The 23124-nt window shown below is 39.1% G+C and overlaps 1 protein-coding gene across 3 annotated transcripts in view; it reads left to right on the forward strand.

The window, feature by feature from the left end:
* Nucleotides 1-23124, forward strand: part of tln2b (talin 2b) — a 116499-nt gene that overhangs the window by 47580 nt on the left and 45795 nt on the right. For all 3 annotated transcript variants that reach the window (XM_086072883.1, XM_086072885.1, XM_086072884.1), the window contains exons 7-19: nt 7990-8117; nt 8386-8449; nt 9508-9612; nt 13833-13988; nt 15636-15737; nt 15835-15911; nt 17550-17733; nt 17839-17952; nt 18340-18448; nt 20283-20491; nt 21191-21289; nt 21608-21775; nt 21979-22273. In XM_086072883.1, the coding sequence (XP_085929009.1) occupies nt 7990-8117; nt 8386-8449; nt 9508-9612; nt 13833-13988; nt 15636-15737; nt 15835-15911; nt 17550-17733; nt 17839-17952; nt 18340-18448; nt 20283-20491; nt 21191-21289; nt 21608-21775; nt 21979-22273 (1810 nt within the window). The remainder of the gene's footprint in view (nt 1-7989; nt 8118-8385; nt 8450-9507; nt 9613-13832; nt 13989-15635; nt 15738-15834; nt 15912-17549; nt 17734-17838; nt 17953-18339; nt 18449-20282; nt 20492-21190; nt 21290-21607; nt 21776-21978; nt 22274-23124) is intronic.

A 23124-nucleotide genomic window follows, 5' to 3' on the forward strand; every position in this document is an offset into this window, starting at 1 on the left:
CACTCACGAAGCAGCAGACGCTCGGGCATGGAACAAATAGTTGCAACAGACAACTTTAGAGGAAGAGAAAAGGGATTTTGCTTTAACTCTTTGACTGCCAGACGTTTTCAGAAAAGGGATGCCGTCAGTGCCAGCCGATTTAAGCATTTTGACTGATCTTTCAAGGTCCACAGAAAATGTTCTGTTTGGACTATGGAAACTACCAAATGAAAGATTGGACTTTCATCTTTCATCAGAAAAAAAGAGTTTGTTTCTACCTTATTCCGTTCTTTAGTAATCAACAATAGAAAATGGTTAGTTTGATCCAATTTCGCCTGTTTTGGACCAAAATACGGAGAAATCAAGCTTTTAGTGAAACGATATTATTTCATGCATTCTAGTGAATTTGACACTTCTTTTTGTCCATGAATGATGCCACAAACACCTAAATAGTGCTTTACTTCTATAAAACACTACCACCAAGAATGAAAAAGTGTTTTTTGATAGCAAAATACGTTTATTTACATTCAACAGTGTAACAATTTGACAACAATTTGGCAAACTATTTACAAATGTGTGCAACTGTGGTGCTATTTACAAATATGTGGATGTTTCAACGACAGTTTTTCTTTTTGTAACACTCTCCTGCGTGCAAGGAGACGCAACAGCATTTGCACAACAGATTGCCTCTTCGCGTGCGCCACTTTCTTGCAGGTCGTTTTTTTCCGGGGAATAGTAAGTATATACTGCAGTGTGTCATCAAGTCTAATATCAGGATCATGCTACGGTTTCGTTACGTCTCGCTTCCCCGTGTCCTTCAGTTGCTATACCGGGTGGTAGGAGATGTTCTGATCCATTTTATCCACTCCATTCATGGTGGCATCGTAGTCCAGAAACAGTGTCTTCTCCGTGATCAGACTGTACCCGCTCCTCCGATGAATATGCATTGGACTCTGGGTACTCTTCATTGTCCGATCGAATGTCCGCTTGTGCAGCTCCGGCGTTAGCAGCGGTAGCCGCGCTTAGCCGGTGAGGCTTACTACGTAATCATAGCAGTTGCGTCAAGGCTTCCAACTTTGGCGTCAAGCTCGGAGTCATCATCATCATCATCATCAATCTGCATTGGTCGATGCCAACTCTCCATCGCCCGATCGAATGTCCGATTGTGTAGAAGTACCCGGCCGGCTATTGTGCGCGTTTTCCGGCCTTAGCAGCGCTAGCCGCGCTAGCCGCGCTTAGCCGGTGAGGCTTACTACGTGATAGTAACAGTCGCGTCAAGGCTTCCAACTTTGGCGTCAAGCTCGGAGTCATCATCATCATCATCATCAATCTGCATTGGTCGATGCCAACTCTCCATCGGCCGATCGAATGTCCGATTGTGTAGAAGTACCCGGCCGGCTATTGTGCGCGTTTTCCGGCCTTAGCAGCGCTAGCCGCGCTTAGCCGGTGAGGCTTACTACGTGTCATAGGAGTCGCGTCAAGGCTTCCAACTTTGGCGTCAAGCTCGGAGTCATCATCATCGTCGACATCAATGCGCTTTTTAGTATTGATTGATGCTTTCCGTCTTTGAAAAAAATGCTCAAGCGTGAGTTGCTTGCAACCGGTTGCTTGGTCAAGCCACAATGGCTTGAACCAGCCATTGTCTCCTCAACACTCTAGCTCCGCCTCACGTCTTCTACTGACGCCCACGGTGGGCGGCCCATCCAACCTTGTGCAAAGAGAGTCATCGCTGCCCTCTAGGGGCCAAAACGAGTCTTTTACTAATCAGATCTGCCTGATACTTTCAGCACAGCTGCCCAAGGCTTTCCTGCACCCGTTTTTGAAAAAAAAAAAAAAAAAAACATAGGGGACGTCTTTTAACGTCCTCGGCGCCCTTCCCTAGGTTTATGCTAAACGTTTTATAACGTTTATGGCAGTCAAAGAGTTAAAGTAGTTGTAAACAACTTTTTAAAAAAAAAATGTTTTGGTTTGCTCTCCTTGCAGTTGTGCACTTTATATTAAGCCAATGTCATGACTAGAACATCAGTAAATGAGAATTTACCAACAAAGGTACCTTTCAAAAGGAAAGAAGCTTATCTACTCAATCTGTTACAGAAGCGTGGAATATTGAACACAATCTGTAGCGGCACTCTGGCTGATCTCCAAGCATGTCTTAAGTTTGAAAATTACCGAAAAACATCTTTCCGTTGATTTATTTGTCATGTATTGGGGTCAGGGGTCAACTGACTGAGAGCAAAGGGAAGACAAAAAAGTATTCATATATATATATATATAGAGAGAGAGAGAGAGAGAGAGAGAGAAAGTGGTGGATAAATGGATGGATGGATGTATAAACTGAACCCAAGAACCGAGAATCGTGTTCGGACTCACACCAAAAATCCCCGTTCCGGTTTGATTCGAAAATTCCGCAACTAACTACAGAAACGTTTTTCTTTTTAGTTTAAAATGGCTTATCTTAACTAGAATCCTACGTCGCATTGTGGCCAAAGGTAGAATCCTGGTCGATTATTGCACCTTTTTATGCTGTAAATAGTAAATCCTTGTTGTTATGGATACTTCGTCATCTTCTTCTTTTTCGTCTTTCTTCTTCTCATTATTTCCAATTTTCTTCTTGTATGCCTTTCGTCGCAGGATTCTAGTTTGCCGGTGCGAAAATTATTAGGAAATGGGTATTTTGATTACGAGTCCAAGCTCTTGATTTTAATCTATACAAATCGTAACTGAGTATAAGTCGCAAGCCCATTCAAATTGTGAAAAAAAAGTGGTCTCACAATACGCTAACATTGACAGGTTCCGCTTGACATGTTTATTAGTAAATGAACACTGTCTAGACGTGTAGCTAACGCGTAGCACGCGCAACACTCAACAATAACATGAGCACTGATGCTAACTAGCACTAGCAACATGAAACGTGTACAGGCTGGTTCACTGCTATTATATGTTCCAGTAACAGGTGATCAAGTGTGGAATTTACTACTTCCAAATCTGTGTCATGACAATAATTGAGACTTAGCTTTAACAAAGCTAAATGTCCATTTCAAGATCGTCAGTACGGCGTGTTACCTCGTCTCTTTACATTTAGCCAGCTCGCCTGCTGTTCTCACCTCTCATGTTTTTGCCTCAATATTTTTCTTACCCTCCGCTTCCTTCCCTTTCAGTTCATGTGTCCACTCCCTCTCTATCTCCCACACACTCTGACATAATCACACACACACACATCCCCACCCTGGCACACGCACCGGCTGCACTGCAACGCAGAGTCATATTTCCTCTCACAACAACAACTCCGCCTCCTGCCCCTTCCTCACTGTTGCCCTTCTCCATTTATCTCTGCCTCATTGTCTACAACACACTCTGATTGTTGCGCTGGCAGATTTTGTCGCCTCTTCACATCGAAGAGGCTGTAATTTGACATAGTGTTGAAAACGCCAGAAAAGACCCAGAAGAGAGATCATTATCCAAGTGGAACAAACCCCGCCCGGGCTTCCATTAGTGTGATTCTTTTCTTTGCTGCACCCTTTTTTTTCCACAATTTTCAAGTATCACTCCCTCTGTTTTCCCCCTCTGACGTCAATATTGCTCATTTGTGTAATTTTCAAGAACTCTTTTTTTTTGCCTCTCCGTTATGATGACTCAACCATTAGCTAAGATGTTTCTTCATCATTTTGTCCAATGTCAACAGACATCTGCCAGTGAAGGCCTCATCCCTCCTACTACGCATCCACTCCCTCTCTCTGTCATGTCTTTGCGTTAAGAGCAGGATAAGCCAGCATGGCAATAACGTCATCCGAGAGTACTCCTCTGCAGCGTCCACTCTATTGCCTAATTTTAGCCAATTCCCACAGCAAACTGGTAGTGACAAGATCTTTTATTAGAAAAAGGTGGGCCAGATGAGGAATTACTGCGGGAATTTGTCAGCTAAGAATAACTTCTTTTTCCACAGTTCATCAGTTTTTGTTCCAAAGGAGCTACTTGGAGAAAAAGAAATATAGTACAAGAAGTTATAATAACACTCAAATATTGAATGTCATCATTTTATGAGACTTTTAAAATCAGTTCAGTTCGCAAGGGACAGGATGAAAAAAAATGTCCTGTACAAATATTACAGAATGTCATACTTGCCTGTGAGAAATTGCCAGTTAGCATACAAAAAAAACATGCAATATCAGATTTTTTACAGACAATATGTATCAAACATATATTGTATATTACTATAAAATACAATTTTATATTGAACAAACTAAAAGTACAGTATGACAAAACTATCTACTATTCTAACTATTCTTACAGTGATCCATCAAAAAAGTTGCTTGAGTTGTTTTCAGTATTACCGAATCTGATTGGGGTGTAACAAAAACTGGTTAGAACCGGAATTATTTTTTTTATTATAGTTTTTTTATTTGAAAGATGCAAGTGCATCGAAGCGGACTCATTTGAATCGTTCCAATTTATTACATATCGAGATATGTATTGAATCTTCTTTTATTGGAGATATTTAACTCATTCACTCCCAGCCATTTTCACTGAAGCAATCCCCTTCACTCCCGTTTTACTGGATTTTGACTGATTTTGCAAGGCCCACAGAATACTGTGTTGTATTGCTATAAAAATATAGAACATTCCAAAAGAAAGATTAGAGTCTCTTTTTTCATCAGGAAATAAAAAGTATATTTCTATCTGTTTCCGTTTTGCAGCAATTAGCATTAGAATATAGCTAAGTTTCATCATTATTCACAAATCTATTTAGAACTACTAGAGCCTTTTTTTTTCAACATGACCCTGGTTGATCTCTTTTGCTCTGCTGCCACTTGCTGGCCATTTGTGTCATAACTACTATTTCTTTAACCGTTCTTTGCAGTTGAGAGCCTGCATCAAAGTCTTCTGTATGCTTTAGCATTAAAAAAAAACATTTAAAAAAAATTATAAATACGTCTTTGGGACACTTAAAACGTCTAAAATAGAACGTATGTATATGTTTTTTGGGAACACGTTAGTTAAGTTAGAAGGAAACAACACTTTTACAGTCCTGACAAGTTATTTCCAATGTATGTAAAATGACAACAAAATAATAATTGCATCATATATTGAACCAAATCAGTCAAACCGAATTGAATCGTTCCACTTTCAAATTGAACCATTCTTGAATCTTTTGGAAAACCGTAATGAATCGTCTTTGTGGAGCGGTACAAATCCCCCGTATCTGAGAATAAAATAAGAAAAAGTCATACAAAGGTACTGAACTTGTAATATTGTTCATGCTGTAGTTTAACGTATTATATATGAGAAAAAAAATAATAAATAAATGTTTTCTTTTATTTGGGATATAAGCAGGGCAAGTTTATGTTGAAATCACAATTCATACACAAGGCAAATTCATAGTGCTTTACAGCTGCATACAATTATAAAACAAAGGCAAATGTAAATATAATTATTTTTTTTAAATCAAAGTTGTATTGAATGTATTGAAGTATTTTCCCTGCTTATTTACTTTCTTATCAAGTATGCTGAGCGAGCTCTGCTGTCAGTTGCTTCGGGTATCCCCGTTTCAGCATTTCTATATTTGTACACCACTGTGCTGGGTGACCTCAGGCTCTTTGCGTCATCGTTTTGTGATGTCTTGTGCTGCATGCACTTCCTTTTGTCAAGCTCAGGTCAAAAAGCCATACAATCACAGTGGCCTGTCACTTCCCACATCTGCCAAGTGAAAATTCCGGTTTGGAATACCTTGATCAGTCACATGATCCTGTTAAGTATTACGAGCTGTATATGTCTCATTTGTACGTATACCTTATAGTTTATACAGTAGTCTGCTCGCGAGATGGGAGGAGCAAGATGGCCACCCTGTGACTTCAACGGCTTGCACGGACTATCGGCTATCCAGTCATATATTCAGATCAGCGGTTCGAATGTATTTGTAGGCTAAATGCTACAAATATTGCATATTTTCCCATAATACCATGGGTTATTAGTTGCGCATGCGTAAGCCAATACCCCGTGGCATTATGGGAAAATATGCTATGTTTGTAGCATTTAACCTACAAGTACGCTCAAACTTACTCGCAAGTATGTTTGAATGTATTTGATAGCACGTTCAAACTCATTTAAATACATTCGAATGTACTCGCAAAGTATGGATGCGGCAATTAATTATGTTCTCGCAGAATTACTCACCGTTTCCTTGTTGAATTTGAACAGCGAGAAGAGTTTCGTGCTTTTTTATCTGGTAAAGATGAAATTTTCATCTGTTGCCTTTATTGGTCAAAACAAATATGCCAAGATGCCGCATCGTCCAATCAGCTCGAAGTATTGTACAGCAAGTACCGCCTTTTCCGAACGGGTCTGCCTAGTGAAGTCGATTGAATCACAATTATCAATCTGGCTGGCGAGGTTAGCAGTGGACATGGCATGTCTAAACTAATAAAAACGCATTATTTGGATGATATCAACACTTTTGGTTCATAATTGGATCTAAGCTAACTAATCACAATCGCAAGTTTGATTTGCATGATTTTCATGTTAAAAATGTTACATATAAGCTTGGTAAATTTACAACACGTTACAGCCATACTATCCTGACGTCCACTATAACATATAAAAAACATGAGATAACCCAAATTTTTTTTAAGGGGTTTGATTAACTAATTCACTGCCATTGACGACTATAGACGTCAAAAATCCGTGTGAACTATTTCTATTAGTTAAAAAATATATATTTTCATTTCATTTTTTTATTGTACATTTATAATTATATAAATAATAATTTATAATGTAATTTTTAATATATTTTTTAAAATTAGGCCTGTCAGGCGATAATTTTTTTAAAATTGTAATTAATCACATGACTTCTCCAGTTAACTAACGATTAATCGCAAATTTTATGTTCTAAATTTACACCCCAAAAAAATCCTAGGTTTTCATACTCTTGTTAGCAAAAGTGGAAAAAAATGTTAAACTAATAGAAATAATTTAAATGAATTTTTGACGTCTATAGCCGTCAATGGCAGTGAATGAGTTAATAAAAACTCCTTTCAATATGAGAAAACACTTGAAAATAAACAACCACAATTGTTCTTACTTTGGCTGAGTCTGATCGATTTAGAAACAAAAAAAATCGAATTGTGATTTATTTATTTGTACTCAACGTTGGAATGACAATTTATTATGCTTTTTTTAATTTAATTTTTTAATATACAGTATGATTATTTCCAGAGTTTGAAAATGCCATTTTACTACATTCCGATGTGAGAAATCATTCAGGCCTGCAACGCAACTGCAAACAGTGACCTTCGACCCCACGCATAACAATGCTCTGGAGAGTGCGTCACAGACGATAGCATGCGTGAGGGATCATTTTTGGAACATCCCAGTCTGCAAGAGCTTATGTGCTCCACTGTGCACTGCGCTGGGGAAAGGACTCATGAGCACAAGCGCGGGAGATTGTTGTCCTCATTACAGTCGTAAGCCGCCGACTAATTGTTCACTTAAGTAATGAGACATAAGAACGAGTCGCATCGGAGCTGTGTGAGCATTCAGTTGACTCGCCGATGCTAAAAGCACCGACGGAGCCTTTCTCGCTATCTGCAATGCTCTCATCTTTTCAAGCATTAATTTTGCAGCACTAAACTCGAAAGCAGGAGAGAAAGCTGGCTCGCCTCTGGAGAGAACAACATACACACTCACACAAAAGCCTTTCAAGGATGTCAACAAAGGCTGCGCCCTTTCTAGCCGCCTTTATTTTCATGTTGACAGCCTGGCTAAATTGTCAAATGCACCTTTTTGCCTAATGGGAAAAAGACAATCGCAAAATGGGTTTGCTTTCGTTAATGGTCGTTACGCAACGCAGCGGAGGGAGGATGATGAAAGACGGATGTGTGTGTTTTTTAACATGGAGTGTGCTGTGATAAGCAGATGAAGACGATAGGATACAAGCATTTGGAATCAATTCTTGTGCCTTTGTGGTGGTCGGCTACATTTACTACTTTCCCCTCCTTTTCCTGGTCTCCCCTCCAGGCCAGGGATGACATATTGAATGGATCCCACCCCGTCTCCTTTGATAAAGCCTGTGAGTTTGCCGGGATCCAGGCCCAGATCCAGTTTGGACCCCACGTGGAGCACAAACACAAGCCTGGATTTCTGGAGTAAGCATTTTGCAATCAATGATTGCAATCGCTCTCGACGCCATTTTAAATCTTCGCTTTCCAGCTGTGAATGTAAGATGATGTTTTCCCTTACGTATGTAATTTCCTCTACTGGAAAACTCCAGGCTGCTATCAGCTGTTCCAAATGTTTTTTGCTCTCTAGGCAGTAGGGCAAGAATGACCTCATACGTTGAGCTTTGTTAAGAGAGAGGGAAATGCCTGTAGCTCAACAACAGCAAGCATGTAAAAATGTCATCTCTCCCCATAGCCTGAAGGAATTCCTGCCGAAAGAATACATCAAGCAAAGAGCGTCGGAGAAGAAAATATTCCAAGTACGTACACTACAATGTTTAGTGGTTGTGTGAATATTACCGATAATACAACTGTTAAAATAGATTTACTATTTGGGCTGGGTTTTTTTTTATTATTATCGAATAATCAATTCTGAATCGATTTTCCTTTCCGAGCCTGTTATCGATTCAAAAAAAATCTATCAATTATTTTGTCCCATTCACTCCCAGCCATTTTCACTGAAGCAACCCCTTTCGCTCCCGGCTGTTTCACTAGATTTTGACAGATTTTGCAAGGCCCACAGAATATTGTGTTCTATTGCTATAAAAACATGGAAAACATGGTATCTGTTTCCGTTTTGCAGCAATTAGCATTAGAATACAACAAAGTTTCATCATTATTCACAAACCAGAAGAAAACACTGGGGAAAAGAGCTATTTGCAACACGGCCCTGGTTGATCTTTTAGACTCTGCTGCCACCTGCTGGCCGTTTTTCTAATAATAACCATTGCTTTAAGCGACCTCTTCAAGTCAGAGGCGGCATCAAAGCCTTCTGTGTAATACGTTTTTTGACCATGGGAATACGTTTATGGCAGCAAATAATCTCCTTTTCCCATAAATTTGTAAGAAAATTGAATTTTAAAAGCCTTTTTTTTTGTATATTATGTTTTCTTGAAATGTACTGTTCACATTAATTTAAAATTATTTGTTTTCATTTATGAAAGACCTGACTGAATTCATACTGTTTTTTATTTATATTTACAATTATTGTATTAGAATTATGAAAATATTTTCGTCTCATCCTTGCTGATGTCATTGTTTGTATAAACGAAATAATTTATCCAGTTACTGCCTGGAATTTAATGTTTGTGGAGTTTTTATCATGTCCTTGATATTTAAGAAGAATTGATGTTCCATAATTAATCAATATCAGATTGAATTGAAGTGAATCGAAATCGAACTGAACTCTGGTGAATCGAAATCGAATTGATTGAATAAATTAGAATCGATACCCAGCCCTATTTACTATATATTTACAATTTTAACTAATGATGAATTCGATGCTGGAGAATGTCTTTTGATCTTCTTCTGTGTGCAGGATCATAAAAACTGTGGAGAGATGACAGAGATAGAAGCTAAAGTGAAATATGTGAAACTGGCCAGATCACTGCAGACGTATGGAGTGTCATTTTTCCTGGTGAAGGTAAGGACCCAATGCTGTACAAAGCTATGCCCGTAAAGCAGATAGTGTAACATATGAATGTGTATAATAACTATAAATATGACATGTTGGAGTAATTTGAAAATATTGTCTTTTGCAGGGTGTTTAGAAAGTCACTATTCAATCTTTCAGTATTATTTAACTCATTCACTGCCATTGACGGCTATAAACGTCCCCATTTTTTTTAACTATTTAATTTAACATTTGTTTCCACTTTTGTTAACAAGAGTATGAAAACCTACTTTATTGTACATTTAGAACAGATCTAACATTTGTGATTAATCGTGAGTTAACTAATGAAGTCATGCGATTAATTACGATTAAAATTGTAATCGTCTGACGCCCCAAGTTTTTAATAGCCATTGACGGCTATAAACGTAAAAAAATCATTTGAACTATTTCTATGCATGAGTATGAAACCCTAGAATTTGTTTTTATTGTACAATTAGAACAGGTATAACATTTGTGATTAATCGTGAGTTAACATGCGATTAATTACTTTACTTTATTAATTAATTTATTAATTAGAGTGTACAGTGATTGTCCAAACACCCTCTATAATACCTGATTTAAAGCCAAGGTTTATTTAATAACGACAATTCCGCCAAGGTGGAACTGGTAAGCAAATTTTAAATGCACCCTATGTGTTCCACGTTATACTTATTCCTGCAATCTGCTCACTGATACAATCACAGGCACCTTTATTGCCTCTCAGACAGTTAGAAATTGTAAACCAAATCACATAACACATCGACAGGGTTGTTATTCGCTGCAGTAAATAATATTAGTATATCGTATCGAGGTAACGTTGTGCAATAATTAGGGATAAACAAATTATTGGCCGGGCCGATTATATAATATTTAGCATTTTGACATATTATTACAGCATGATTGAAAATGTTCTAATGTGTATTCTTCATGTGAATTTTTCACGAGGACTTTTAAATTACAACTCATTTGAAGCTTGAGTATGAGCTGTAAGCAATTCTGTCATTCTCTGCTTTGTGGCAGTGTTGCATGAGACGGGAATAAAATCGCTCCGGCGGGTGTCACGAGAACCCGCAGCCCCTCAGCCTGTTTGGACATAAACTTTGAGGAAAGTAGGAGTATTGGAGTGCAGCTCCTTGTAATGGGTGTTAAAATTGAACTTTTGGTCCCATAGATGAAGCAGATCATAAGGTTCAGATTTGCTTTGCCTATACATAAGAGTGTGCGCGGAAAGAAATGTGGGAAAGAAACGCTCTTGTGCGTTGGATGAGGAAATGCAGTGATGGAGGATTCAAAACCCTGCTAAATAATTCAAAGAAACGGCACTCTGTTGCTGCTGCTAGCAGAGACTCAAACACACACCTGGGTTTGTTGACATGAGGTCTGAGAGTTTATTGTAGCCTTCCATTTATCTTCTGTCAGTCTTTAATCACCACAGGCTTTTGTTTGGCAGCGGCTGTTTCGCTGTAAACATCACAGATATGAAAATATTGTGCACAAGCGCTGTGCGCGTTTGTGTGTGTCAGCGCAAAACAAAATCTCCCCGTTGTTGGGTTTTCCTGTACGAGCATGTTTGGAAAACCTTCACCAAAGTTCCCCTTGTTAAAATAGCCGAATGCCCACTTAAGCAAGACGTCGAACTAGAAAATTGACAATGACGCTCATGTAATGAAATGCAAAACAATAATAACCCTGTTTGATGCTGTTATTATGCACATTAAGTTTCTTGCTTTTCTTATGAGTCGTTGACCTTGATGCGTTCCCAATGAGTGGCCTTTTTGTTTTTCTCAGAACTCTTTTCAAAATTGAATGCTATGAAACTTCTTCAAACTGCCTCAATCACAACAAACTAAGAACGGTATATATATATATATATATATATATATATTTTTTTTTTTTATTATTATTATTTTTTTTAATCACTATGGTTCTGTCCATTTAGTTACTTATCTTTGTTTTTATCACCTCATGGAAAATGTATATTGTACAATTAATAAATGAATCATCATTGTGAACAATGTCTGACAATTAAAACTCGATAACGGTCCTACATCCAATTGGACAGAATTAGCAGCGTGTGTGCTGCGCCAGCAGCTGTTAATGCCAAACCAAGTTGTATTTGTGCCTGAGCCAGATTGAGCATTTGACAGTGATTTTTAATTAACACTCTTTTAACATTTTTAACACCTCGGAGCGTACGGTTGTATTTTGAATCACTTTCAAATTGAGTATGTTTGCAACTGTCATTTTCACATACTCGACATTACTTGATGTTTAAAAAAAAAAAAGTAATTTAATTTGAGCTGCTCTTATTCATTAAAAGCTGAGTGTTAAATTACATAGGAGAATTCTTAGTAGTGGTAGAAAGATAGATTTTCTGTTTTTTTTAATCCCAGATTTTCTTGGCATTTTTTGTTTCCGAATTCTCGAAAAATTATTAAAGCGGAAGTCAACCCCAATTTCTTTATTTTACAATAATATGTTCTACACATCCTCACTACTCTAAACATAACAATAATTAATTTGTAAAATCCACCCGTTTTTATCCATCTCATGGGGCGGCCATTTTGTGACTTGCTGTAGACTGAAAATAACATCACAGTTGCTCTGGGCTCGGGTAAGGACCAATCACGACTCCGCTTGCGAACATCACATGACCAAACTCATTTTACAGGTCAGCCCAGGTAACAACCAATCGCAGCTCACCTGTTTTTTGAAGCTGCGCTGTGATTGGTCCTTACCTGAGCCCTAAGCAACTGTGATGTCATTTTAGTTAACAGCAAGTGGCAAAATGGCCGCCGCCTGATATGGACCAAATGCCATTTTGCTGCTTATTTAATGTTCCTCAAACGCAGTATTAACGAAAACGTATAAAAACGTTATATTTTAAATATTGCCATGGTCCCAAAAACCTATTTATATGTTTGTTGGTTTTCAATGTGTTTTATGCTAGCGCATATGATGCAGCGTCTGACCTGAAGAGGTCACTTAAAGCAATGGTAGTTATTTAAAAAATAAAAATAAAAAACACGTAAAAAAAAAAACGGGCAGCAGAGTATAAGAGATCAACCAGGGCAACAAGCTGTTTCCCCCACTGTTTGAAACAGATTTGTGAATAATGATGAAACTTAGCTATATTTGAATGCTAATTGCTGCAAAACGTAAACAGATACTATGTTTTCCATGTTTTTGTAGCAATAGAACACAATATTCTGTGGGCCTTGCAAAATCAGTCAAAATCCAGTCAAACAGCCGGGAGCGAAGGGGGTTGCTTCAGTGAAAATGGCTGGGAGTGAATGAGTTAGAATGCCATGTTTAGACTAGGAATGTAACAATATCCAAATGTCATCATACGATAAATATACGGTATTATCACAATATACACAATTATCAAAAGCCCGGGATACTGTATCAAAACGTACGATATTGTTATTTAAAAAAAGCTCACATTGGGGAAAAAAAAGGTACAAATTGTGTTTTTTTAACAGTGACAAAGAAATAGGCTTAGGCCATGTCATGTCTTGTCACTGTCATCTTTTTAGTTGTGCTGTGTTTGGTCGAAGCGAATAAAAAGTAATGTTTTTTGACAGAGATGTTGAAAAATATTTTCTGGTATGACTGATTTATGGCAGTGCTAACCGCCCCAGTGGCCAAAACATTCCTAATTAAAATTAAACTGCGTTAGAGGGTGCTAGAACAGCTCACATAACAGATGTGCTGCTTTTAATATCATGGCATGACAATGACGATATCGTGGCAATTTTTACGATATTGCCACCATCGTTACATCCCGAGTTTGGACTAGTAGGGTGCATATTTTTGGGTTGGCTTCCCCTTCAAGATCCAAAATGATCGCCATTCACTCAAAAAATTAATGCCTTGAAGTAGATTTGCACTGAACGTCTGTTGCCCCTGTGAAATGAGCTACAATATAATGGATTTCCAGTGGGCAGAGTTGCCGGTTTGAAGCACAATGCTGACGCGCTGACAGTGACTAAAGCCTGTGGAGACCCTGCTCGATAAAGCAGCAGTTAAATAAGGCTGAAATCTGCTGGGTCAGTTCACAGCTGCCCCCCCTCCGCTCCGTCGGGGGGGCTCACAACGCCACAGGCACGGCATGTGTATTAACACAGCGTCCGTGTCTCAAATGAATCATCTTGTGGGGGTGTTCGGCACCGGCGTGAATATCATCTGATGTTTCTCCTATCCGGCAGGAAAAGATGAAGGGTAAAAATAAGTTGGTCCCACGCCTGCTGGGGATAACCAAAGAGTCTGTGATGCGAGTGGAGGAGAAGACGAAAGATGTGGTGCAGGAGTGGCCCCTGACTACCGTCAAAAGATGGGCCGCCTCCCCTAAGAGCTTCACCCTGGTACTGTTTGACTCTCAGCATCGCGTCCTCGGCACCACACAGACACATGTGCCCGTTTTCTAGCTACTCTTATGTATATTCCGTGCTCGGATTGAGCGAGATATGTCTGAATCGCAAATTCTATCTTTCCTATTGTTTTCATCTTACAGCACAAAGAGCATTCATGAAATTGTGGAGCCCTATATCTACTGGCCGGCTATTTCATCGAAAATAGCCCTCGGGAGGATTGTGCAGACTTTAGATGTTTTATTTATCCCCAAAAATATTTTTTATTTTTTGCCAGCAAGAGAATACTATTTTTGTTCCATATTTGAAAGACGTGCTATTTTAAACCGATGAACAGATTCATATCACACCATAAGTACTTTTAAGGTAAAATGTTATGGATTCAGAGCAAAACAGTCGATCCCGCATACATGCGGTTCCACAAATTTGCAACCTGGCAGATTTTTTTCCCCCACTATTTTTATTATTTTTCTATATCTACTTGGAAAACGCAAATAGGGGCCGCCATATTTTCACATTCCGGCATATTCGATTGCACACTTCTGCCGCATTCGGCATTTTAATGACCAAAAGTAAAGTCGATTTTAGACTCCCTAAAACCCGGTCAAACTTGTGGCGCAAATGGTGTAATGCGATTCTGGCAGGCGGACAGATTCTAACCTGCGCGGATGTAGGTGGTGGATGTCATATTGAACAAATTATTCATCCATCCATGTTCTTAACCGCTTGGGTCAAGGGTTGCGGGGGCCGCTGGAGCCTATCCCATCTGGCTTTGGGCAGTAGGCGGGGTACACCCTGAACTGGTTGCCAGCCAATCGCATCTCATCTCCTCTGCACTGGGAGGCGGACGTGCTAACCAGTCAGCTACTGTGCCACCACAAATTTAATATATATATATATATATATATATATATATATATATATTTATTTATTTTATTTATATATATATATATATATATATATATATATATATATATATATATATATATATTTTTTTTTTTTTTTTTTTTAAATAATAATTTTTAAATATTCTAATAGCACACCCTTGACCGGTTGGAAAAGCTATTGGGGAGGGTTCACGCTTGGACGCCCGACGGAGGTGCGAGGTGGTCACCAACAGTCCACGTCACACTTAGTTCAAGTGGAGATCATCTTGCTGTTCTTTTACCTGTAAATGCGCTTTGCGTGCGCGGATCTTCTGCATGGACTCCTTCCACATGCCTCTCTCTGCATCGAATTTAAATGGATTCATGAGGAGAGCCGCTTCGAATGGCCGTGAGTTGGCTGCGTTCCATCCCACAACGGAGCGAAACGGGAAGAATTATCTAATAGTCTAAAAATAATTTTAAGAATACAGTCATTTTTCATTTTGCTTTTTAATGCATTTCAATGTGTGTCAACTATGCGGATAGTGAATACTGGTCTCCACCACACTATATTACATTCACACATGGCTACTTGATTTTTCCTTTGGTTTAGAGCAGGAATAATGAAGGCTTTTATTCAGTATCTATTATTTATCTGCGAGCCTGCTTCCAGGATGGCGTTATATATAGAATGCGCCAGCAGAGTTTGACAGACATTAAAATCCTTCGATTTAAACACCATCTGACTGGCCTTGAATCTCTGTTTTGCCTGAAGGATTTCGGCGAGTACCAGGAGAGTTACTACTCTGTCCAGACTACAGAGGGAGAACAAATATCCCAGCTCATTGCCGGGTACATTGACATCATTCTGAAAAAGGCAAGCACCAAATATGCAACTTTTTTTAATTGATAGGAGATCGTTTTACTTTACATTTTGGTCTTCATTCTTTTTCTCTGGACTCCTCTTCTCACAGAAGCAGAGTAAGGATCGCTTTGGCCTTGAAGGAGATGAGGAGTCCACCATGCTGGAGGAATCTGTTTCCCCTAAGAAGTAAAAAGCATTTCTCTTTTTTTTTTTTTATGTTTGTTGTCTACATACATATTTGTATGCGCTTCCAATATTGCTATGTTGACAAAAGTATTTGGACAGTCTCTGACAATGAAAGTAAATATGGAATGTTCCACCCTGTGAGATTTTTCTCCATTCTTCTAAAAAAAAAAAGTCTTCCAAAACTGTTTTCACAAATTTAGAAGCTTGAAGGGGAACTAACCCCCCAAAAATGATTGACATTAATATCTTCTATGCAGCCCCATTATCAATTAATCAATCAATCAACTAGTCTAACGATGGTATTTTGGTTAATATTGCGTTAGTAAAATATGAGTTAAGCAGCAAAATCCAGCCGTTTTTATCAATATCAGAAGGCGGCCATTTTGCCACTTTCTGTCGACTGAAGATGACATCACAGTTGCTCAGGTCTCAGGTAACAACCAATCACAGCTCAGCTTCAGAAAACAGGTGAGCTGTGATTGGTTACCCCACTCAGCTGGCTAAAAAATTGCTTCATAACTCATATTCCAAAATGTTATATTATTCAGAATGTCATGTTTAGACTAGTGAGGTCACTTATAACATATTATTGTTAAGAAACGGTTAAGGTTGCCGACTAAGGGATTTCTACAGTATAGAAGAAAATCTCATCATCCCTGCAAAGTCATTGCACAAACTACTATGTTATTATTTTTCTTCACAAGAAAAAACGTTTGGAGGTTAAGATATCACAAAGGTTAAGACATCACTTCTTGGAAATAGATTTATGCAGTCATTTTCATTTCCCAGCTGGTTGCCGGTTCTCCCAGTTTTCCCATGTGCCCGAGTGACTGACGGAAACTAATGCATTGCTTGTTTTGCGCTCTATCCCACTCTCTCTCTCACACACACACACACACACACACAAGTTTGTTTTACTATCTTTGTGGGGCCACCTCATTGACATAATGCATTTCCTAGCCCCTCCCCCTAACCCCAACCATCAAAAATGATTGCCTACCCCTATTCCTTACCCTAACCTAAACCATAACCCAATTCAAACTTAAACTCTAAAACCAAGTCTTGACCCTCCAAATGAGGTCTAAACTTGTGGGGCCCACAACTCTGTAAAATCCCGGAATGTTGGCCTCACTGTGTGACAAAAACAAGACCACACACACACACACACACACACACACTTGGAAATTTGTATTCACCAGAAATCCACAGGGTTCTCCGGTAGAATTGGGCATCATGCCCCTGCTGCTTTTGGGACAGTTGACTCGATGTTCTCAGTACCAAACAAATTGCTGTTTCTCTCTCAAAAAAACAAAACAACAAGTCATTAATACAAAAGTCATATTTGCCGCCAAGGAGGAAAATGTTCATTTTTCGGTATGATCATTTGTCTGACTATGCTTACTCGCCATGGCAACAGCCATTAGTGCAAACATTGTTTTAATTACAGCTGAAGTGTTTACAAGAAGCTCTTTCAGCCCCTCTGTTTCAGTTGTTACACTCTTTATAAGACGCCGTTATGTTTGAGGACGTTACATTCCGCGTTTGGCTAAACAATGACCACATAGAGCAAGCACGAGTGAAAACGAACAGCAGTTACAGAGCAGCCAATGTATGTCTCATCTCTCTTTTTGTCTCAAGGTCCACCATTTTACAGCAACAGTTCAACCGGGTGGGTCGGGTGGAGCATGGCTCAGTAGCCCTTCCGGGTATTATTCGCTCAGGGTCCGCGGGCAACCCTGACAATTTCAATGTGGGCACCATGCCCTCTGCACAGCAACAAATCACCACCGGACAGATGCACAGAGGACACATGCCACCGCTAGTGAGTACATAATCATTTATCATCGAGGTCATTCAGTGCCGCAGATGGATTTCGAACCCGTGTGCTGGGCTTTTCTTCACAAAGCATATCTTTTGTTGTGGTCAGAATCTGGCCCAGCAGGCCCTGATGGGGACGATCAACAGCAGCAGGAATGCTGTGCAGCAGGCCCAGGCTGACCTGGGACATGTCGATAATCTGCCTCCTCTTGGCCATGACCTGGTGTGTCCTCGCTTCGCACTCACGTACTCAAAAAGAAGGTCCACCTGTGCAGTGTAATGAGATCCCATACAAAAGCTAATGTGAAAAATTCTGCCTATACAAAATAATAATAATAATGCTCAGTTTTGTAAAAAAAAGCTGAATTGTTGAACCACCCTTTTAAGAGATGCTTAATGAAGGGTCCATTGAGTACATTTCATATGAAAAATGTTTTGCCCATGATTGCACAATATCCCATCATGTCCTCAACACACTCTGTTCTACTTTTTTCTCCTCTTAATGCATTCTGGTATTAACCGCAAATGTTCAGTAACAATCCAACATTTATACGGGATCAGAGTCTCCTACTGTGTCTAAAGCTCCCTTTCTTTTCCATTCCACTAAAAGGCATCCAGGGTTTGGGTTCAGAATAAAGTGGATGAATCCAAACATGAAATCCACTCTCAGGTTGATGCCATCACTGCTGGAACAGCATCTGTGGTCAATCTCACTGCAGGTAAATGTCCAGATATATATAAAAAAATAAAAAAAACTGCATATAACTGTGTTATTTATTTACTTTCTGTGGCGGCCTATAAACTCTGCTCACATGGGCGACCAAACTTGGACGCATGTTGGAGAATACTAAAGTAGTTTGCGCACTTTGCAAAGTCAAATTCATTGCAAATCAACGCTGCTGGAGTGTGGTGCTCATGGGCAGAACTAAACCTGTAAGCGAGACGTTTTGTGAATATACTGTAATGCCTTTAAAGCTATAAAAAAGTATTTGAATCTAAATATACTTTCTCTTTAATGATTTTACATTAATTCCAATTTATTTTACTGAAGTTATAAACCTGGTAGAAAATTTTATTAATTATGTAATATTGTGCAAATTTTAATCGCTTGTCATATAGTGCATTATTGGGGAAAAAAACAGATAAACAGATTATACTGTATGGCATGGGCCAGGGTATACCACACTTCAATTGTTGTTGTCCACTGATTGGTCCTGATGTGACTCAGTGTGTTTACATTACTCTCATAATTGTAGGTGTAGCTGATTTGTGGATGAAATGTGGATTTTGAAAGCTGCTTATTTCTTGGACAAAAAAAAGAGAGCTTTCCAGTCATCAAGTAGTTTATTAGGTCTTTAAGGAAATGGATCCTGAAAGATACAGTGTTCGCAGGCCTCCTCAAATTGTTCAATGAATCAGTTGTATTTTCTTGATATTTAAAAAATAGATATATACTAATAATAATAATATAACCAAATCTTGAAGGGAAAAAAAGAGATTTGACCATAAAGTACGGAAGCATATTCACTTGAAAAAAAAAAAGTCCTCTTTTTTCTTTTTTTTGGGGGGAGCTTTGTTTTTTGGAGTATTTTTTTTTCTGTTTTATTGAATAGCCCCCCCCCCCCTGTTTTTTTGAGTATTTTTTGTTTTTGTTAAAAAAAAAATTATTCTGTTTTTCTGAATATTTTTTTCTGTTTTTTTAACAGGGTTTTCCCTCAGAGATTATAGAGAACAAACCACAATACAGTATACACATTAATTCATTTATTGAGAGCCAGTAAGTAAACATGACCATCTTATTGCATATGGAGGTGTGCGGGAAAGTGTCCGCTTCCGCTATTCGCGAGTCTGCAACAAGTCACTTGGAGTTCAGAGGTAAAAAAAATAAATACTCAGAAAAACAGAACACCAGCTCTTTTTCTTTTTTTTTTCTGAATAATTTTTTTCAGCCTGTTTTTCGGGAATTTTTTATTTATTTTTTAAATATTCAGAAAAACAGATAATTAAAAAAAATACTCAAGATAACAAAGCTCCCCCAAAAAATTAGTCAGGAAAACAGGAGTTGTTTTTTTTCTTCAAGTGAATACAATACGCTTCCGTAACAAAGCATCTTATTCAGGATTTTTAAAAACGGCGAAGCAAAAGAAAACTAACCAAAGAAAAAATAATTCAGTGTTGATTGGCTTGAAGTTTCCTCTAACATTTCACATTTTCCTTTATTACATACAGTAAATTGTATTGCTCTGGAGATTAGGCAGTGCATCTCATTGCTCCTCATGTTGCTTGGCACCATTCCCGTTCCTGCCAGCTTTTTTGCTGGGTTTTAATCTTCCCTCACCATCTGTTTGGTGACACTTCCTCCACCACCCAAATCGAAGATTTGCTCCTTCACAGGCAACGTCTCCCTCGATTTCACTTATCTCAATAGAAACATCACTGACTGCTCCAATTGTAACTCTAATAAGTGGCGCTGTGCAACAACATATCACATATGCTCTGCACTGTGTACTAGTTTGACATTGAACCACAGTGGCGGTGCACTTCCCTCCACAGGTGAGCCCACAGAAACGGACTACACAGCGGTTGGTTGCGCCATCACTACTATCTCCTCCAACCTGACTGAAATGTCCAAGGGCGTCAAGCTGCTTGCCGCGTTAATGGACGACGAGATGGGAAGTGGACACAAGCTCATGGGTGCTGCCAGGATGCTGGCAGGAGCGGTGTCAGACCTGCTCAGAGCTGTTGAGCCCGCGGCCACTGAGGTGAGGCACCCATTTGTTATTTTAGTGACATGGACAAACAGCATTTACATTTTCTTTAAAGATCCTGTAAAGTAAATTCAGACACTTCCCTTTGGATAGTCCCGTTTTTTTGTTTTTTTTGCCGCTAGAGTGCCTCGTTGTTGCCATGAGTGCACGCACCTCAAAAATGGAAGAGCAAGGATGTGGGAATTTTCAGACGTGACAGCCAGATGTGAACGTAAATTAAAAAAAATATTTCTAATACACATTTGAACACTTCACTTTGGCTAGTTTAGCCACTTTAGAGTGCCTCGTTGTCGCCATGAGTGCATGCACGTCATGCAGAGAAAAGTGAAAGACCAAGAACGTGGGGAAAAAGGTAAGTAAGACATGACAGCCAGCAGGTGGACCTAGGCTTCAAGCTGGTATGGCCACTTTAGAGCGCCTCGTGGTTTCGAATTGGAAAAAGCCTTATGACAATTTTTTTCCATGATTTTTTTTAAAGCCCTCTTTTATTTAATTGATGAAAATTATTTAATCATTCACATTTGTTGTTCCCAACACTCTTCTCTATAGAGTGTCAAATTTAGAAAACTTTTTTTTTTCACTTTACAAGGACTTGAAAGTTTCTTCTGAAATCGAATGTGACCCCTGCTGGAAGCATGAGTGTGAGTAAGTCCAAGTTAGCGTACTGAACGTGATGATGTCATCTCCCTACAGTCCAGGCAGACTGTGCTGACTGCAGCAGGAAGCATCGGACAAGCCAGCGGGGACTTGCTCCGTCACATGGGGGAGGGCGAGACTGATGAGAAGTTCCAGGTTGGACCACACCCACTCCTTGTTCCTATGACAATGCTGGCCAAACAGGACTACGTAGTCTGAATAACTCAATGCATGGTTATGTAATTAGCCCATGCTTTATTCTTAGACTATTACTTCATGTAGTTTTGTGTCATGGCTGTAACCCAGACATTTCAACACAATATTATTGTCTACTGGTTTCCTTTCTTTTGCATTGACCGTAACATGCAACTAGATGTGATTTATTGGAGAATTTGCTTTCTCTTGTACATCAGTACAATGAGGAAGATAAATATTGCAACACCTTCCTCTCATCTCTCGATTCCTGCATCGCAGGACACGCTGATGAACTTGGCCAAGGCAGTGGCCAATGCAGCTGCCATGTTGGTTCTGAAGGCCAAGAATGTGGCCCAGGTGGCCGAGGACACCATATTGCAGAACCGCGTGATTGCGGCCGCCACTCAGTGTGCACTGTCCACCTCACAGCTGGTAGCCTGCACCAAGGTAATGATGTGAAAGTTGTTGGGCTGCACAGCCAAGTAGGTAGAGGACATCCTCAGAAATAATTGCAGTGATCGAGCATGTTATAAGAGTCATTTTGTTTTTACGAATGGTAATACATATTAGGATGGTTTTGTGGACAGAAGGCAAACACGCCTTTTTAAAATTTCCCTAAAGCATTACTGCATTCTTCCGACTTGTTGCAGGTGGTTAGTCCAACCATCAGCTCCCCCGTGTGTCAGGAGCAGCTTGTGGAGGCAGGGAAGCTGGTGGACCGCTCTGTGGAGACGTGCGTCAAAGCGTGCCGCTCGGCCAGCGACAATGGCGAGCTGCTGAAGCAGGTCGGCGCAGCGGCCGGCGTGGTGAGCCAGGCCCTCAGCGACCTTCTGCAGCACGTCCGCCACTACGCCAGTTGCGGCGAGCCCATCGGACGCTACGACCAGGCTACTGACACCATCATGAATGTCACCGAAAATATTTTTACTTCCATGGGGGATGCCGGTGGGTATCCAGAAGTGAGGCTGTGGCTGGATGTGGGGTTCTTTGCATAAATTATTATTAAGGCTAAAGCAGGGCTCAGCAACCTTTACTGTCAAAAAAGCCATCTTAGGCCAAATAAATTACCAAAAAATCTGTCTGTAGCCGCAAAAATCTTTCAACGTTATGATGAACGAAATAGTGTTAGTGTTAGTCTACTGTACTGAGGGCCCAACAGCGAATTAGAGCTGCACCATAATAGAATATATGCAAAATCCAATACTTTGAGATTGCTTTTTTTTCTCTATCTTTTGTCTTTGTTGAAATGTTTTGACTTTTTGGGCAATTTTATGAAAATTTTATGGTCATTTTCTGCCTCTCTTCTTCCTTTTTCGAATGTTTCATGGCTATTTTTTTACATTTCTTTCTGCCTTTTTGCTATCAATTTTGCTAGCATTTTTGGCAATTTTGTGGACATTTTATGGTATTTTGGGGGGTTTCTTCTTTTGTTTTTGGACATTTTATATTTAAATTATTCCTGCCCTTTTTTATTACTATTATTTGTATTTTGGGGGTCAATTCCAAAGACAATTTTTTATTTTGTTTTGTACATCTTCATGTTTACTTTTTAAAGGTTTTCTGACCCTTTTTTTTTAAAAAAAATGTTCTTACTTTTTTTTGTCAATTTTGCTTACATTATATGGTAATTTTTTTGACATGTTTAGGAATTTTTTAAAAACTTTTTCATCTACCTTTCGTCTATCTTTTTCTGACAACTTACAAATTTGGACTCTTTTTTTTTTTTTAAATATTTAATTATCCAATTATTATCTAAATCATGAAATCATTCAAAGAATATTTTATCTAAAGGGACT

The sequence above is a fragment of the Leptonotus elevatus genome, chromosome 4 (genome assembly GCF_054856555.1).
Source record: "Leptonotus elevatus isolate MCC_2025b chromosome 4, RoL_Lele_1.0, whole genome shotgun sequence".
NCBI classification, from domain to species: Eukaryota; Metazoa; Chordata; class Actinopteri; order Syngnathiformes; family Syngnathidae; genus Leptonotus; species Leptonotus elevatus.